Here is a 19,596-nt window from a genome sequence, read left to right on the forward strand (position 1 = left end):
TCTTTTTTGGAAAAGACTGCAGTTTTCCTACTGCTCTATATGTCTTTCTAATGTTTCATTGGTGCAAATATCAAGGGTGCAACAACCGTGAATATTTCTGCCTCTCTCTGACCTTTAATATGATTATAGTATAATTTCTTTCAGATCAAGAAACCGATGTTGTACATGTTTAGACGTGCCTCTGCTCCAGCACACCTGAATCAAATGATTGCATTTCCTAATTAACAGCTACCAAGAGATGCAGAGGCCTGTTAATAAATGTATTGAGGTCCAGGAAGTGGAGACCAAAAATAAAACCCAGCTCTTTTTGCAAAGGCAGATAGAATTGGGGTTCGGTGATCAGTTTTCAGTTTATTGTACAAATTTTAACTGAGATCTGAATCTATGATCAAACGGAAACTTAGAAGTACGGCCAAAAGATCTGTAAATGTAATTGCAGCACAAGTTTTTTTGTTTCAGAAAAAAAAAACTATTTCACTTTAAACAAGTACACGAAAGTGTCTCAATCAGTTGAAAAGATTAATTCAGCAACATAGTGCATTTAAACAGCACTTTTATTATAACAGAGATAGAAAAGATAAAAGCATTGTGTGCATCAAATAGGCTTATCACAACACAAAAATGCACCAAAGATACAATAATCAAATTAAAAAGATAGAACCATGTAGGAAAATACATGAGCTTTTCTGGAACAAGGAGAGAGCAGTAGCAGGACAAAAAACACTGAGCGGCTTCACCTTCACAAAGAGTGTAAATAACATGAACAGATGTACAGTTTGTAAAATGACTGAGATTTATACAAATTTCTATGTGCACTACTTCTCTAGTAAAAATTAATACTATTCTCAAGATACTAAGAAACTAAGAAGATTAAATTAATAAAACTGCTTATGAAAATGGTTTTAATACCAAATATGATAAAGCAAGAATTAACCTTTTTTTTTTTTTTTTTTTTTTATGTATCTAGAATGTGTCAGTAAACATTGAGAATCTAAATACTTACAAGCTATTTGGTCTTAAGGACTTGTTTCAAATTAGCATCATTCAGAAATATAAGTATCATTTAAACATATTCAAATCTGCAATAAACATATATTTTCCTCTTAGTTGTGGAAATAGGTTTATAACCCTTAAGGTTTCCATTGATTTAGGCTGTTTCATTTCCATGAATTACATACAGTTAAAAAAAACCCCAATGATAATCATAACTGGTTGGGTTTTACAGTGTTTATATCGCGCTTTCAGGTTTGCTTTATAATTTATCATCTCATGATTGACTCACATTTGTTGTTAATTTAGCTTTTTAACCAAAAAGTGAGGTAAAGGTAGATACCATTTTTGAACATAGAGTTGCTAATGAAACATGTTAAGGACAATTTATTTATTTAATTCCTTATTCTGTCTGTAAAGGTAACAGAAATATCCTTACTTTTGGATTAAAAAAAGTCTAAATGGATTTTGATCACAGTGTGTCTTTGTGCAAATATGAACACTTTTAAGGTCCTTATTTTGATTCAACAGGTTTCCCCTATCTATTGGCATCTAAAGGAAAAATGATATTATTAGAATGAGCATTTAGTAGTTTAATCGGACACTGTAAGAGCTGCTGCAGTTCTTTAAGACAATTTTATCTTGCATGTTGTCCTGTTGATATACACATCCACACAATTACGCTTAAGTAGCATAGGAAAACATGCTACCAAGACGGGAAAAAATGGTAAAAATGCTTCAGCAGCTCATCCAGCAGCATTTGGCCCTAAAGCTTCAAAAGTGGACACCAGGCTGCCACAGACTAACCCACCACAGCTCTCAGTGAATTATCTGCTTTAGAATTAACCTGACTATGACCAATAAAAGCAGTTCCTAATCTTAGATCAGCCTGTGCTGCTTGCTCCATTGAATATCCTGTCTCCTTAGGATGCTAGATGCTTGAAACTGATGTCGAACTGGACAACCTGAAATACTTCTCTAATTAGTTTGGCTAATTATATGACTGATTTGCAAAACTAATAGATCAATAAAGTTATATTTCTGTTAGTCAGACTATTCTTAGATGGCATAGCTCATCCTGATGCAGCAGAAACCAATTAATTCCCTACAATTAATCCTATAATACAAACAACAGCCAGTAATTTGATGCTCCACAAAATCTCCATTATTTTCCTGACATTTAGTCTACTTTAGCATATGCTGTTTGTACTATTTATGATTTGTTTATTTCCTTTGACTGCTTTCACTCAAGACAATAGCAGTAATCATCTAAATCACTCCAATGGCTTGTTTTCCTGTCTTTCCTACAGTATTTTAAAGACCTTCTTATAGAGATTAGCCTAACATTTAAACCACAGAAAGAAAGAAAGGCATGGATGACTAATTCAAAGTTCTTCAAAACTCATTTCTTCAAGTACAGTATATTTGAAAATTATTTTATGACAATTATTTTAAGAAATGACTGTGGCGTCAATAATTTTTTCCCCCTAAATATATTTACTGATTTCAAAATTAAGATCTTTCCCCTTATGGCAGTGTGAATATATGCTACTGAGACAATAAATGAAATTATTTTAAGGCATTTTAATATCTTTATAAGCGGTAACACTGTGTAGGTAATAACTCTATAAAGCCTCAAACTTGACGCTATTTCTGACATTTTGAATTGAAAAAGCTTCCTGGATTTGAAGCGAAACGTCTTCTGACTTGGAAACAAAGTCCAGTGGATTGTTTTTTTTTTTACTTTTTTGGGAATGACTATGACCTGGATGACTGAGAATATTCACCAGCAGATTCGATGGTCCCTAAAATCCTGAGGGTCAAACAACTGTGAAACATGACCAGTGTCACTTGTTGGTTTTTTGTTGTTTTTTACACCTTTAACTATTAGATTTCCCGACCTTTTTGGTCCTCAGCCACATTTATTAAACTTTACAATGAAATGCCGAGTTAGAGAATAGCAAATATAGATATTTATGTGTTCAACGTTTTCATATGTAAACTATAGGTTTTCATGGGCATTAGATGGTAAAATATACCCACAACCACATTCAGGCAAGTAACACATACAAACACACACACACTCCTGAGATGCCTTTATATTGGGAGAGATTTTTTAAGAATAATATAGCTTCAGTTTCCTTTCAGATGAGACATTTTCTTAATCATGGTAGCATGTGCTATCAGTACCGGCAGTAATTTAGCCCTCTGGCAGTGATGAGTCAATTGTGTTTCAGCATTAACCATGTTGCTAATCATTAGTTTTACACCTATTTTCAAGACAACGAACACTACACAAGAAAATATAATCTCTGTACAAATGATACTGAAGACATTCCGGCTTGTAAAACCTAACAAGCAACAGGAAACTGTGATATTCAGCAAAAAGACTACATATTCTATTGTTCTAATGATTGTGGATGTATAGAGGCTTAGTCTTTAAGGCTACAACCACAAATCTATGTTAAATATACATTATCAAATTATTCTACTCATGCTTGTTTTGGTAATTACATTAAGTCACCAAAAAAAAAGAAGCAAAAAGTTCAATCAAATGTAAATTTATATGATCTAAAACTCTAGACTGTAAATATAAACCACTCATATTAAATAGGTGTAAATGATAATTAAAATAAAGGCTTAATCTGCAGATGATAATCAAGGCAGGCAACTGTAAACATTGTCATCCTGCTGCTTTAAGAAAATGCTGCTTCTGAACATTGAATCTGAATGTGCACCACAGAGAGTCGGTAGCTAAGCGCTGATCATAAAAACAAAATAAATTCTTGGAAAATACAGTGATTTAATACATTAATATAAACTGAAGTGGGGATTTCAGCTGTGTCCAAGTATACAAAGGTGCCACCTTAAGAAATAGGGATTCATTACAACGAGGTGATTCTGCATAATATAATAAAGTTTATATGTATCTGATTAATTTGATATATTTTCAGACTTAAAGGGTTCTAGGATCCAAACTTTTACTTTTATACATTGTCTAAACAATTTTTATATTGATTTAGAAAGTGACAACAATAAACAGGTAAACATGTTTATGCTTTCAATAAAGCTAGCTCATCTATGTATCTGCACTTGTTCGGGTTTGTAGCATTGCAGAAATGGTCTTTAGGATTATAATGTTATTCGAATATTTCTAGAATGTAAAATAAACTTAAAGGAACGTAAATCCCCTTAAAGGTAATTGTGATCTCAGCGCTGTTAACTTTTAGGTAATAGGGTGGTAGTATAAGTAATCTTCCCTTGTCTTGATTATTCCATCCAAGTGCCAATGCCATAGACTTTACATCTGAACTAGAATGGGTCCTCACAAAGTCTGAAATGCCCCTTTAAATGCACATGGTTTCTGTGCCTCCACCATCAGTCTCCGCCTTGGTATATACTTTATCAGTCTAAAAACCTTACAACTACCCTCCATTTTTCAGCAACTTCTCTATATGCACTATCGTTTTACCCTCTCTCTAACTTTATTGTACAAAAATACTTTGTGCAAAGGCAGAGTTTTTTCTTTAGCTACCTAATAAGACTTTTTTTTAAAGCAATAGGAGAACTTAGTCTGGATTCCTAATTTTTTTAAAAGCCACAGTGCCGCAGGGTTAGCTGGAGAGCTAACACTGTGGTGTTTAGGTGAGGGCAGCATGGTTGTTACTAGTTAATAGTCTGCTGATAAGGCCCTGTGGGTTGCACACCATGGATAAGCTTGAACTGCTGCTCAGAGCCTTCTCCTTACACCACTTACGACCTTTATATCCTAATACTATTATAGTAAACCACCAAAATCTCAGCAGAAGTCTGTAAGAAATAAAATGTTTGATATTAAAGGTCATTTGTAGTATTTCCTATAGTAGAATCAGTGTACAACCCAAATTATGTTTTAAAGTTAAAAAAACAACAGCTTATTGGACTTTATAAGTTGATCAGACAGATCCAAATGTAAAGGTTGTTTATCCTTAGAGTTCAGTCCTATATGAGGCAGCCCTTGAACTTGGACACAGCTCCCCCAGAGAAACTCAATCACAGGAGTCCATTCCTGTGAGGTCATCACTGATGTCATCTGGAGGTCTGGACCTGCCTGGGAGTCTGGGCGTAAAGATACTTCCAGATGGCGTAGTAATGTATGGCTGCTCCCACAACTACGAAAAGGTGCCAGATGGCGTGAGCAAACGGGACGATCCCATCACTTTTAAAGAAGACAATACCGAGACAGTAGCAGGCTCCGCCGACCAGCAGCTCACACAATCCGGACTGCTCCGGCTGACAAGAGGTAAGGGAGGTTAATGTGGGGTACAGCACTTTGCAATATAGTGCTGTACAATACATCAGTGGGCTTACCATTGAAAAGATGACCAGAGCAGGAAAAACTCCCATTACTGTGTAACAAATTAACTCCATGAGTTTATACCTGAAAGAGAAGAACATATAAAGAAGTTTTAGAATTAGAACTGGCGGTTAACCTAACAACTTGGTATTTATTTGGAATTAAAAAAGATATTAGGAAATGAGACCCCCCACCTTTGGCATTTATACATAGATATATATATAAATATAATCACAAATAACTTAGCTAATGACTAAGGTCTTGGTCAATTAATCTTTAAATCAAATATTTACATAAAACAAATATATTCATACAAATGCATATATAATTATGTTATATTTTCTGGTGGAAAGACAGATTTTCAGGTCTAAAAAGATAGAGAGCATACATTCATTATGGTCGTAAAGTAAAAATATGTATTTAATAGTTAACAATAACTAAAATAAATGAATATATAATTCTTCTTACATTTAGGGCAAAAAATGATTCCATTAATTTGATGCAGAGGTTACAAGTCCCATAGAAAAGTTTACATAGCAATATACACCCCTTTTTAATGTACTGAACATGCTGCACTTTTGGCTTTCCATACATGCTGCAATCAACTGGTCCTATTTGTAGACGTCTGTTTGTGTGACATGTTTAAATTGTAAGCACTAACTATTATGTCAAGATCACTTGTTTAGCAGATGAGGTACTATGGTATGATTGTTTATATATTCACCTCCAATGCTCCACCTGCATGATTCTGAAGCAGTGGATAAGGCTGATAGCCATGAGAGTATAACTCAAATTGGAAACAGCACAGTCTCTTAACGATACCAAACTATAACTTCATTTAGCAAAGATAAACAACAGACCCCAAATAAAATGCTCTTGGCTATAAGTTGGCCAACTGACACAGTTGTTCCTCCTGCTTGTCAGCAATCAAACAATGAAAACAAGTGTTTACTTCAAAAAAGAAAACTTGCAAGTTCCAGTAAATCTTAAAAGTACATTTTGTGTTTTGTTTACACAGGTTTACACAGGTTTCACTAAAGTGTAGCATGAGGACCTGTTGACTGAGAAGTAGAAAACTAGTGAAATTCTGGAAAAAAGAGAGATGGAAATGGTTTCAAAGTATAAGGAGGTTGATGTAGTGTGGAAGCACTTTGGACTCAAACCAAAAGACAATATTACAATATATAATTCATTCCTGGGACAATTTATCATCCATCAGAGTTTGCTATCACCATAGGCCGTTTTACATTTCAAACAAGTTCATACCCTTTGATTAATCTATACATTAACAATACAATAAAAATTTTGCAATAATGAAATTTCCAATGAGCCATGAAAAAAATTCAAATTTCGGTCTGCTTTAAAATTCAAGATTTAATAGAAGGGCCCCTGATAGCTTGGGGATGCTAAGCAGAGGCTTAGATCACTTATGACTTGGGTTGGCTTTAAAATACATATTGGAACAAAATCAGATAAATCCACCTTACCACCCAACCATACATACAGGTTCATCACAGCTTCTGCATAAATGTGTATAGGGCCAGCACACCTACTTCTGAATGTGGTTTGTCTCTGTGCTTCCCAGAACCATGACTTATATCTCTGGTTTGTCCTTGTTTACCTGTAGAAAATGTACTAGAATTTATGGCCTGATATGACACTCAGAAAAAGGCAAGTGATAGAGACAGCAAAATACAGCTGTGAATCACCAACTGTTGGGATTTATGTAGTTTTTAAACTAAAACAGAGCTGAGAGGAACGCCATCATTCTGTTCAATGATTTTAATCCATTTATGCTTATCAAAAATCTCTATTAGCAAAAGACTCAAATAGACTTACAGTTATTTTCGAAAAGGGAATAGGGGTCAAAGCTTAACTAGTAGTATATAGGGCAGGCCCCTGCTTAAAACCTTTGATGACTCTGTAGTGGCATCAGCCCTCCTCTATTCTGTCATCTGCTGGGCCCCTGGCAGAGCAGAGCAGGACAGAAAGAGACTGAACAAACTACAGTATTTAGAAGGGCCACTTCTGTCCTTCTGGACTCGGTGGAGGAAATGGCTGAGAGGAGGGTGCTGTCCAAGCTTACATCCATCATGGTCAACACCTTCCACACTCTGCGCTTGTCTGTAGAGGAGCTGAGCAGCTCCTATAAAAAAGATGGCTACCGCAGGTCATTCATCCCTGCTGCAACCAGACTCTACAATGCGAAACCACAACGACAATAACTTCTGCATGGTATAATGTGCAATTTACTATTTGATACCCTATGCAATAACCTATTGCTCTATATGTGACACCCAGTGCAATAACTATATATATAAATATCCATCTATATAAAAACCCTTTTAAACACCCTGTGCAATAACCCTGTATAATGATCCTACTATTAAAATATAACTGTCATATACTGTATATATCCCATGCACCTTTTTTTCCTTTCGCACATTCTTCTTCTCTGACTATTTGAGCTAATGTAACGAGTAAATTTCTTCACTGTGAGATCAATCAATCAATCAATCAATCAATCAATCAATCAATCAATCAATCGTAACTAACAGTACCAAAGTCAGTGCTTAGCAAGAAGGAGGGGGATGCAAAGTGATCAAGGCTTAGGATCTAGGGATAATCTTTAAAAGGTGATAAAAAAATCACTGCTAATGACCAACTTCTAAAAAAACAAAACGTAAATAGATATAAACAATGTTGGAGGTAGTTGTCTTCCTATAGTTGTTGCAATACCTGAATAGTTGTTTATTACGCAATGCTTATGTACCTGCAATAATGAGCATTTCAGGTCAAGCACAATTGCCTTAACTTTAAAAAACAACCATTGCAACAGGTTGAAATTTGTTCCTGCCATGTCGAAAACATGTAGCATTAATTGCCAGTCTGACCCACATGAAGCTGTCAGTGTGGGAACAGACCTCTCATGGAAGAAGAAGACGTAGGTGGTTCCAAAAGATGCCATCACCCACACCAGCCAGCGCATGTGACACGCCCACGGACCCAGTTCCCGGAGGTTTAGCCTGTCAAAGAGCCAATAAGATGACAGCTGCCAAGCGTCCCTATGCAATCTGATTTACAGGCACCCACACACAGACAACAGGCCAGTATATTTACCATGGGGCGTAGGAGGCTGCAATGAAGAAGTAGATCACCATCCTGTCACACATGTGGAAACACTGCTCTACAGAGCTGTAAAAAAAGGTTTTGTTAGGTATCTATATTTTCTTTCAGTTGCAGCCCTTACATTGTTTTTAAATGTGTATTGTTCTTGCAAAACTATTTATACCTGCTTAACCCCTTTTTTCATACTACCACCACATACGTCAGTAAAGAACTTTGGAGAAGAGACCAACAGAAAATAATGGTAAAGCGCAAAGAAAATGATACATGATTTTTCTAGTAAAATAAAAAAACAACAACATACTAATTGTATTGTGCATTTATATAACATTTTTGGTGGAAACATTTTTGCTTTAATCAAATGCAAATATTTATATATCTATAGCAAATTCACATCTAAAAAGAACAAAGTTTTTGCCCTTTCTTTTATAAATAGCTCAGTCTCAGTTAGATTAGATAGCATTGACTTTCAAGTCTTTCTGCAGATTCTTGACCAGATTCAGGTTACTGGTCCATTCTACCGTTAATCTGCTGTTATCTTTTAGCTCTGGCTTTATCCTGCCACTTCCATGGCACTTTTCAGTTTAATACAAACATAGAGCACTTTGAAGGTAGACCAGAATTAGATTTAAGGGCCCGTAGATGCCATGGAACCCTTTTTAAATTGAGGAAGATGCAGTAAGAACCAGCTCTTGCATGGTGCAGACCAGTGTTTTGAAAATTTCTGTGTTAGGAACAATGGCCCTAAAGATTGGGACACTGGAAACATTTTGGATAAACCTTAACCCCCTAATGCAAAAAATTTAAGTTCAAGCCTCCTTATGTCTGTTTTCATACCGGAGGTGGCTTTTCTTCCAGGCCACAGTGTGGAACAAGGTGGAGATAATGAAGAGCGAGCTGAGCCCTGCCCCGTACACCCAGGCTGACAGCCGCTCCCATCGGTCCTCTGACTCGTAGTGCAACAGTGAGCTACCCAGCAGGCTAGGGATTATCCACATCTAGAAAACACAAGAGATCAAAGGAACAAACGCAAAAAGTATCAAGGTGAGGTGCTATTGAGAACATGATGATGGCACAACTTTTAAAAGTAATATTATTAGTATAGTCATAAATGTGAGCGTTCTGCATTACAAACAGCTTGTACTGTGAGTGTGTGTTTGGGTGTGTGTGTGGGTGTGTGTGTGAGGCGTCAGGTGGGGGGGGGGTTTATGCATACTGACCGCATGCGTGGCACAGTTGGCAGCATGCTCGTATTCTGTGGGCTGGTATCTCTTGTTAGGAGGAACACGGTTGTTCATAAACCTAGAAATGATCAAAATTGGTCAAATTTAAGCAAATATGTACTGTAGCTAAAATTAAACAAAAAACAAAAGCGAAAATATGAGAAATCTGCTTATTTTCATTAGGAAAAGAATAAAAAGAAAGTAAAGGTCGGTAGGTAACTAAGGTAGAGCTTAAAGTGAACATTACAAGGTCCTTCACATCCAAAAAGGAACAAAAGAAATGTTAAATCAAAAGAAAAAACAGAGATAAAATACTATTAAATAGGACCAGATAGAATGAAATACCATGGGCCAGAAAAATTACAGATTTGTGATCAAACTTTAACCTTACGCCACAGGATACATCTGACATTTTCACAAGATCCTTTGCTTTTGGTTTCTATGTTTCTTTATACATTCCACTCTGAAATTTGTTTATGTTTTGGACATTGAAGCAGTCTTATTCCTTAATAGATGTGGCCAGGAGTTTTGTATGATTGTTCTATAACTTCAACAGATGAACATGGCACCTTCAGCCATATTTCTATGGTGGCTGACAGGAGTAAAAGAGCAGCAAAGGAAGAAACAAGCTTCAAAAACATGCATGATGCAAACTCCAAATCACAAAAGCACAAAAAAAAAAAATAGAAAAAGAAAAATGCTGCAAAACAAAACAAGAAAAGAAATGAGCTTCCCACAGGTGAAAGCAGCAAACATATAAAGGAGTTGCAAACACACGTATAACACAAAGTCTGAAACAAGCAAACACAAAAAACAAATGCAACAGAAAAAGGCTGCAAACAAAAAATTCTATGCGCACATCATGGGATTTGTTTTGGCAGTGACAAATAACAGGCACCGTGCAGGGAGGCGGAGCTACGTGACCAATGGGGAGCGAAAAGCAGTGATCATCTGTACAAAAGGTGAGTTAACTGATTCACTATAAAGTCCACTATATATTTAGTGCACATATTCTCTAGGCTGAGGTGATTGAGGGATTTAGGGGTTAGGGTGGACATTCGGACACAGCCATAGTCTTAAAATATTGCAGAATAACAGCATAGTTTTGTGTTATAACCTATGTTAAAGTAACACTCTATTCCAATATGCTTTGTTCTTTGTTCAACTCCCTTTAGTGGTGTTTTTTTTTTTAAAGAGATTTGCAGCTGTTTTTACTAACTGCATCATTTAATTACTTTTTTTTTTTTTTGCAGCATTTTGTTTTTGGTTGCATCATATTTTGTTTGCAGCGTTTTTTCTGTTGTTTACTTAACCGATAGGGTCCAATTTGATAAAGGACCCCCATTCTTAGGAGAATCAACTTTTTTACAAGGTTTTTCATTGGTTTTGTTTGCTTTTGTGGATCCTATTCATCCTAAAGCTGGTCTTAAAGGTCAAGCTCTCCCACTAAACGTTTTCACCTGCAGCCATGGAAGTGAAATGATTGTTATGGTAGTGTGACCCAATACCTGTTGTTTGAACCGTAGAAGCTTTGATGAGAAACTACTAAACTATAAACATCAAGTTCGGGTTTACTGTGAGTGAGCTGAAGAAAGATCTACTTTATACCCAGGATGAACATCTACAATGCTGCTTGTATCTCATAGCTGTCGATGAGTCCCCACCTCCACTCTGTCCTTTTGCTAAGCAACGCTACATCATGCTTCAGCTTGTTACCATGGCTGCAGTTGCCTAGCAACAGTCGGCAACCACGGTTACCATCTAAACCAGACTTATGTCCCTATGATTACTTTTACAAATAGCTCGCACGGAGAAGCTTCTATGTGCGCACACATCAACTCCTGCAGACACGCACATTAAGCCTGATCCCTGGTTCTACGGCACCACAGAACAGGCCAGGAGGTAACCCCTCGGTGATGTCACTGTTGTCATGGTAACAAAAGAGCTGGGATCGTGCCTTTTTTTTCTAAATCTCTCAACAGAGAACTTCTCGTTCGTTTATTCTCCCTTGCGAGTTTTTTTGTCCTGTCTAATCTCTACTTCCTCTGATAAAATTGACAAACAGAAAGCCAAATAAACAGATCAAAAACATAAACGTACACAAGCACATGCTGTTATGCTGCACCTTCCAGAAACAGATTTCATAAGAAACCTCAATTTGTCTGTTCCTCACACATTGATAACAAAAATTAAGCCGCCTTCAAAGGAAATACTAACCATGGCTTTAGATTATTTTTGTTTATCTAAATTACTGTATTCATATTCAAAGCTTTTCAGTCAAGATCGGATTTGATTCATTTTATTCTCACTTAAGCAGTAGAAATTTTCAAATCCAAAGCTAAAGGTCTTATGTTTACCTATCTTACAGGAGCATTTTCCTCTTTAAAAAGGACATTAAATATTAAAAGACAAAGGGCATCAATTTGCATGTTTTCTAAGCCAGAACAAGGCTTTGTTTTTGGTCCACTCCATAAAGCCCTGAACTCCATGCAATTTCTGACATTTTGAATTGAAAAAGCTTCCTGGATGAAAAGAGAAACGTCTTCAAACTTGGAAACAAAGTGTAGTGGATTGTTTTTTAACTCTCTCTTCTTCTGTTTCTAGAGTGACACTCATTCACAGCTATTAATATTAACTGACCCGACCCAGAAACTCCCAGATCTGTCCCAAATAAAGAGGCTCCTCCATCCAGAGGCTGCCTATTTCTTTACTGTGCCAGTTTGTGTTTCTGCTCACAGCCCAGCTGGGTTATTAATGACTTTATCAAATCCACTGATAATTAGCAGGCCGCAGGCCACTCACAAAGAACCAGTGAGTGGACTGAGAGGAGCAGCACAGGAAAACTGATTCAGAACACCAGGGTAGACAAAAGCAGGGCTTTATCTTGTCTTATTGAACCAAAGAGATCTCCTTTTATTTGATTTATAAGCATATTTGATGGCTGTGCAATGCAGCTCAGTTAGAAACACACAAATAAAATAAAAAAATGTAAAACTATGCAACAAAGTCTGCACTTTTTTTATAAACAGACATAACTCATTTTCACTGAGTGACCATAATATCATAAATCATAATAATGAACGCTAATGTTGTTTAGCATTTCCATTCTTTCATTAGCCTACAGGACTGTAGAAGGCATTGGCAGTCTCTCTAAAACCCATTAAAAACATGAAAAACATACACATAAATGTTCTTGCTGTTATCACATGCTAATAACAACAGATTGTGACTGTATTTGTGAGATGCACACAAATTATTGGATAGTTGCATATAGGGCTGGGCAATTCATTGCATTTTCAATGTAATTTGTAAATGTAATTTGTAAATGTAATTTAGCAAAACGCGATTTTCAAATCACAGAGGCACATATTTTAATCACACTGTATTAAAATATGTGGAAGACACAAAATGTCTCCCTCAAGGGCTTTAAGTGGCAGTAAAAATGCTTGAGTTGGCTTTGTCGCCACACAGAAAGGTAGAGAGTTGCAGCCAGTGGCGCCACCCTAGTACCATCAGTTTAGCATTTCATCCCATTATCCACAGCCAGTGATGTAACATTAAAAAATCACACAATAAACCAAAATATGAGTAGGCGTTTACTTAAGTCTTTTCTTAAGTGATTTCTACAGGCTGGTTTAACACATATTCAAACACTGAAATTGTGGTTTTTTAGTGGCCCCATCTGGCCACCCCTGTGAAACATTTCTGTAGGCGCCACTGGTTGCAGCTAGCAGCAGATCCATGAATGCAAGTAGAAGTTAGCCCTTTTTCACACTAAGATTATAGTAAAGTCCTGCAATAGTGGCCTCTGGTCAAGTTCTGGTCAAGCAAGTTAAAAAAAAAAACTGAAAGCCTGGGGTGAAACATCTACAGAGGGGAGAGGCGGCCTAGTGGTTAGGGCATAGGGCTTTGAATCCTGAGGTTGTGAGTCTGATCCCCCACTCCCACAGACTGCCACTCTGGGTCCCTGAGCAAGACCCTTAACCCCACATTGCTCCCCGGGCGCCGCACAATGGCAGCCCACTGCTCCACAAGGGGATGGGTTAAATGCAGAGAAGTAATTTCCCTCAAGTATTATTTAAGTATAAAAAACAAACAAACAAAACACAAAAACAAGCTCTGGGTTAGAACAAAGGTATATTAAAATAAAATTGCAGTTTTGGTTAAAAACAATCGCCATCTTGATTTTTGTGTAAAACATTTAGCCCTAGTTATTTATTTACTCATCCTAACCATCTCCAATAAGTGCTGTTTATATCCGTATTGCATGTGCATCTTTTTAGACCACATTTTCTCCATAAAATCTATTTTCTTTTAAAACCATGAAATACAACATTCTATGAACAGCAAGCTTCTTTAGCAATTCCAAGACTGAGTCAGTGACAAATATCAGCTGGACTAATGTCCACTCAGGATTCTTCCCCACCATGTTTTTGCCTTTACTGTCATGCTTGTTTTTATATATATATATATAAATATATATATATTCTTTTTTTTTATAAATACAAAATCCTGTATTAGTATGATGGCAGTTATTCATAACTGGCACAAAAAGTATTACCACTCTTTGTGGCACGTTCAATGCCACAGCATTTCACTTGGACATTATTGTAGCCATTGACAAGGCCAATCAAATAAGGCTTTTTTATGTGCTTAGAATTATTTTCTGGCTGCATAACTATAGTTTTATTGAAAGAGTTAGTTTCCAGATCATTTTACATAATACATTCTAATTTTTCAAAAAGCTCATGATGTTTTTCTGCGACAGTTAAGGGGCCTATTACAGATAATAAACAGAACATCATGTTTGATTATATTGTGGTCTGTCATTGACATTTTGTATTAGTTTTATGTCTGGTGTTTAATAATACAAAGAGAATATCTTGAGGATACAGTGAACCCTCGCTATAACGTGGTTCACTTTTCACGGTCTCGCTGCTTCACGGATTTGCATCACGCATTGTTAAACTTTATTGTCAAACATATTAATGGTGGCATGTCGGTTTATAAAGATCTTTTGGCCCAGAAGAAAAAAGAGCGACAACTGCCGATAACTATGTTCTTCTGTCCAAAAAACACACCTGCACCGCAGGCTTTAAAAGAAAAAAACGCCACAGAGCAGAGTCAGGATGCAGCGGCTCAGAACAGCAGTGACTGTTTGTCCTACTGTACTTTGTATTTTTTTTCATAACCATTTTTCATTTTCTCCCGTTCCAATCCGTCACGGCGGGGCGGTGCTGATCCCCGCAATATTAACCCTTAATTTCGTATTGATGATTAAAATTATTACTTATCCATTTATAACTATATTATTTTACAGTAAAGTACAGTAGTTATTTGTAAAAAAAAAAAAAAAACAGACAACAACAACGTTTAGACCGTACTTTTATTTGTTAAACAAATGCTTGGGCCTGTAAAAAGTTTTTGTTCCTTGATTTCAATGGTGTATGGAGTATTTCATTGTATAATAACTGTAAAAAAATAACGGTTTCTACTTCACGGATTTCACCTATCGCAAGTTCTTTTTGGAACATAACCCCCGCGATAAACGAGGGTTCACTGTAATCAAGATGTTTGATGGCCAGGGTGGGAATGGGATTTTTGTTCTTTTTGTTGTGTTCTCTTCAGTTTGCCAAATTCTGAGCACTGACCTTAAAGGTATAGTGGAGGATGTTCTTTCTCTGGGTGGATCATCAAAATAAGTGGTCCTCTTAACTGCCAATCATTCTGGTGATATGTTTACGTAAGGCCGTCTTACGTGCTTGTCCCCATTTTCACTGACATACTGGAAAAATTGCAAATCCTGTTTAGGAAAGTAAGCTTATATGAGCGATGCAAACAGGAACTGTTAAACAGAGCGTGCACAAGGAGAAATGGGCTCGTGCATGCTCTTGCTCGTGTTTAATAGGCGTTCCTTTTTTGGAGAGGGTACAGGGTTGTGCATGAGCAATTTATTTATTTTTTTTAAGTTGCGAGAGCGAAACCCTTCACTATACCTTTAAGTAAAGCAGCTGAGACCTACTGAGCTTTAGATGTTGGGCTTAGCTCTTTTGTGATATCCTGGATGAACAGTAAATATAACTAATAGAAAAGTCCACAACTGTTCTATATTATCTCCAAATCCAAAAACCTTAAAAGTAGCTCTGGGACTAGGAATGCACTGATCCACATTTTTTTTCACTTCAATTCCTGCGATTGAATTTTGTTTCTCTGCAGATCGTAATACATTTTTTACTCCACAGTTCAGTTTGCCTTAATGCTATCATCCTTACGGTTACTGTTTTTAAAGGATCATCCACTGTCCAAGCAGTATGATCCATATGATTGTTCAGACACACATACTAAAAGGAATCACGAGATTAGGAAGGCATAAGGAAGTCATAAAAATGGTAAATGGTGTTAACAGGACAAATTTCATCCTGTGAAACAAATTTGCAACTGTGAGGGATCAAACTGACTGTATTCATTAAAACAAAGACAGATGCCCATAATGGGGTAAAAATATTTTTAACCTAACTTAAATGAACCACAACATTGGGTGGGGGGATTTAAGTGCATAAATAGGATAAATATGGTTTTAAAGGGGAAAAAAAACTATTGTTGCATTAGAACAATCCATCATCATCATCATCATCATCATCATCATCATCATCATCATCATCATCATCACCGCCATGGAAACACATATGTAAACGCAAAAATACGCGTGTTTGAATATTACTGAATTTATTATGGCAGTGGGTTAGAAAAATTCCCCTACCTTACAAGATTCATTTACAGTGAAAATAAGCAACAGTTGACGGCAGACAGTAGATTAATGGACTGTTTTTCTGCTGAGAGAAAAAGTGCTGCTGATGTGATCCGATGTCTGCAGCTGAGATTGTAAAGAGGAGATGTAATTCCTCGTTTCACAGGCGCCGTCCTCCGCTCAGCTCAGACGGACGCATCCCGACGGGCAGCTGCCTGGCTGTCACAGTGTCCGCTCCGGAAGTGTGGGCGGCGGGGGACGGCTGGAAGAGATCAGTGATGCTGCTGCTGCTTCTGATGTTGAACCTGTTTTCTCTCTGCATCCACCGCTTCATATCATCATCATCAAGACTCGATGTGGAGGGCTGCTTTTTTTTTTTTTTTTTTAAATCTCTCAGGGCTACCACATCATTTGTTTAGAGGTTCTGATTCATAGGTGGAAATTCTGCATGCAGTTCCTGGTCGCGCCACATGATGGGGGTGTAGGCATGTTGTTAAAAGGGATTAAAATGGAGATATTTTATTTTTCCAAATGTAAAAAAAATTGATTTAATGCGTTAATTAGAAGAGGATTAGGGTCAATAATAAAAACAAACATAAAAAAAACTGTCACTTTATTGAAAACAAGACCATTAAATTCTGAATATATTCTCAGAATTCTGACTTTAGATTCAAAATTCTATAGAAGAGGATTAGGGCCATTAAACTTAAAGGTATTGCGGAGGATTTTTTATTTTTTTTAAAGACTTGCAATGCATTAGCCCATTTCTCCTTGTTTATGCTTTGTTTAAAAGTTGCTATTCTCATAGCTCATACAAGCTCACTGTGCCCAAACATCGAGCCTAACCCCTAAAGGACTGGTTATATTCCCCGCAGCAGTGTGTCACAGTTGGCTTGTCACAGATATTTTTTATTTACGGTATGCCCAATATTGAAGCGTGGTGCTATTCCACGCCACAACACAAGACGGATAATCACGAACTAGCAGTGGGTCTAGATAGAGCCGAAGTGGTGAGGAAATGGGGGCAAGTTTGTGCGACAAAGGAGGGACATAAGGGGGGGAAAAGAGCGGGGATCCAGGTGGAAAAAAGGTTCCAGCGTTCTCGCGCATCTCGCTCTTCTAGCTGGTCCATTTTCACGAGTCGTTTTCCACAATGACGGTCATACACACAAAACAAGCCGCTAAGGCACCAAACAGGAAATATGCATAGTGTAGAGCGGATGTAGATTTGACCAATCAGAGGCCTTCTGTCTGGGGCACTGTCTGCGGTCACCTACAATTTCAGAGAGGTACAACAGAGTGTCTGCGGAAGGGGCGGGGGCTTATTTGCGTTCACTGCAACACACATGTAGACGACCTGGTTTCTAAGTATAAATCAGCCTTCAGCCTATATAGTCCCTCAATCACTATATAGAGCGAGAACTATATAGTGCCCTTTATAGCAAACTCAGTTAACTTACCGTTCGGACAGATGATCACTGCTTTTTGCTCCTTTGGTCACGTAACTCCTCCTCCACTGAGCAGTGCCCACGCCATCTTTGTTATTGGTCACCGCTGTTGGGTAGCAACAGTGGGCACGCTGTAACAGCAAATATATCTACACATATATACATATATTTACTTCTTCTGAGGCCTTTCTTTTCTTCTCGTACACTTTGTAGACACTTTTTCTCTTACAAACCTTTGCCATTTTCAAAGAACTTCATGGAGAAAGGTGAGCTTCAATGATTGCCTGAAACAGTAGCTCACCAGACATATACGCCTAAAAGTGCGCATGCGCACAAAAAGGTAGCTAATGAAACAAGCATGTAGGACGTAAACATATCACCAGAACGATTGTCAATTAGTAGGACCACTTATTTAGATGATCCACCAGGAATTAAAAGATTGTCCTCTATACCTGCAATATAAAAGGGCCATTAATTTCTGACTTTCTTCTCAGAATTTTTCGAAGAATTCTGAGAATAGTCAGAATTCTCCAAAATGGAGCCTGGTGGTTTCACATCATACTATTGGATTTCTATTTTATGCACAGGTTGATTGGTTACAATAAATCCAATAATTTGGCGATGATGGTCTTACAAATACTGAAATTGCTCTGAAGGTGAAAATATCCACTTTTTCTTTATTCCACATGCACTAGATTCTGCACCAGTTTATTAAACCTTTTGCATTTTTTTTATAGATTGAGTTTTTCCAGGCAAATCTCTTTATGCTGGCTCAGAGAAACTATCAGATATTCTATCATGATTATCACTGAGAACTTTTCAAACAAAAAGACGTCTAATTAGGACAATTTTTTTTATGACCACCAACACTGATAAAATATTGATTACATCCCCATTTTTCATAGTAAGCATATTTCTAAAGGAGTTATTGTCATGTTATTCTTTCTGCTGAGACTCTCTTGATAAAAATCTACTACCATCTTCCAGAATGATGAAGATGAAACAATGATGGACATTTCAGCAAGATAATGATCTCAAAAACAGAGCCAAGGGAACTTAACTGACAGGGAAAAAGAGAAAGCAAATAGAGGCGCTAATGGCCGAGCTAATTGCCTGACTAGATTCCAGTTGAAAAATTGATGGAAATAAAAAATCAGAGTTCATAGAAATGGAACCTTCAAGATTTAACAACCGTTTTTGTGGAAAAATTAGCCAAAATCACACCTGAGAATGCATGCCTTTAGTTTATCCATACAGAAGGTATCTTGAAGCTGCCATTAATAGCAAAGGCTTTTGCACAAAGGATGAAGTAATTATCAGAAAGCTTGGTGGATGTTCCCTTAGTCATTTCACATTATCACGTCTTAAAATTCAAGCTTATTTGTTTTGACTTCTCTCTATGTATGGATTACTTGTAATGTTACCAACACCTGTTAAAATGTTCATTTAGAAATATGTTTACTATGAAGAATGGAGAAATGTTCAATACTTAATTTACCTGCTGTATATTTCAGTCTTTTTGTATAGTCATGAAAAATATGGTTAAGAAAATATACACCAAAAACTCACAGTCATGTATTTAGGTTTTGCAATTAATTTGTGTTCCTTGTGACATAAGTCTTCCAAACAACAGAAATAAAGCAAAACATATTACATCTGTAGAAGGTGCATATAAACTGTTGAACACAGCTATATCAGGAGGAAAATAATGAATAGAGACACACA

General features: G+C 36.9%; 1 protein-coding gene across 1 annotated transcript; it reads right to left on the bottom strand.

The window, feature by feature from the left end:
- Positions 1–536: 536 nt before the first annotated feature.
- LOC119783673 (monocyte to macrophage differentiation factor 2-like) lies at positions 537–16,838 on the bottom strand. Its single transcript, XM_038285301.1, has 7 exons — positions 16,436–16,838; positions 9,673–9,754; positions 9,290–9,450; positions 8,447–8,521; positions 8,251–8,352; positions 5,341–5,410; positions 537–5,262 (listed from the first exon to the last, which is right to left on the bottom strand). The coding sequence occupies exons 1-7, from the start codon at positions 16,447–16,449 to the stop codon at positions 5,059–5,061; spliced, it is 708 nt and encodes a 235-aa protein (XP_038141229.1). The 5' UTR covers positions 16,450–16,838; the 3' UTR covers positions 537–5,058.
- Positions 16,839–19,596: the final 2,758 nt, after the last annotated feature.

This window comes from Cyprinodon tularosa, unplaced genomic scaffold (assembly GCF_016077235.1).
Source record: "Cyprinodon tularosa strain WSP-4 unplaced genomic scaffold, ASM1607723v1 ctg21, whole genome shotgun sequence".
Classification (NCBI taxonomy): Eukaryota; Metazoa; Chordata; class Actinopteri; order Cyprinodontiformes; family Cyprinodontidae; genus Cyprinodon; species Cyprinodon tularosa.

Coding starts and splice junctions, on each gene's coding strand:
- LOC119783673 (XM_038285301.1), bottom strand. Junction 9,451..9,672: donor CCAACTGTGCCACGCATGCG/GTCAGTATGCAT, acceptor TGTGTTTTCTAG/ATGTGGATAATCCCTAGCCT. Junction 8,522..9,289: donor TGGAAGAAAAGCCACCTCCG/GTATGAAAACAG, acceptor CTTTTTTTACAG/CTCTGTAGAGCAGTGTTTCC.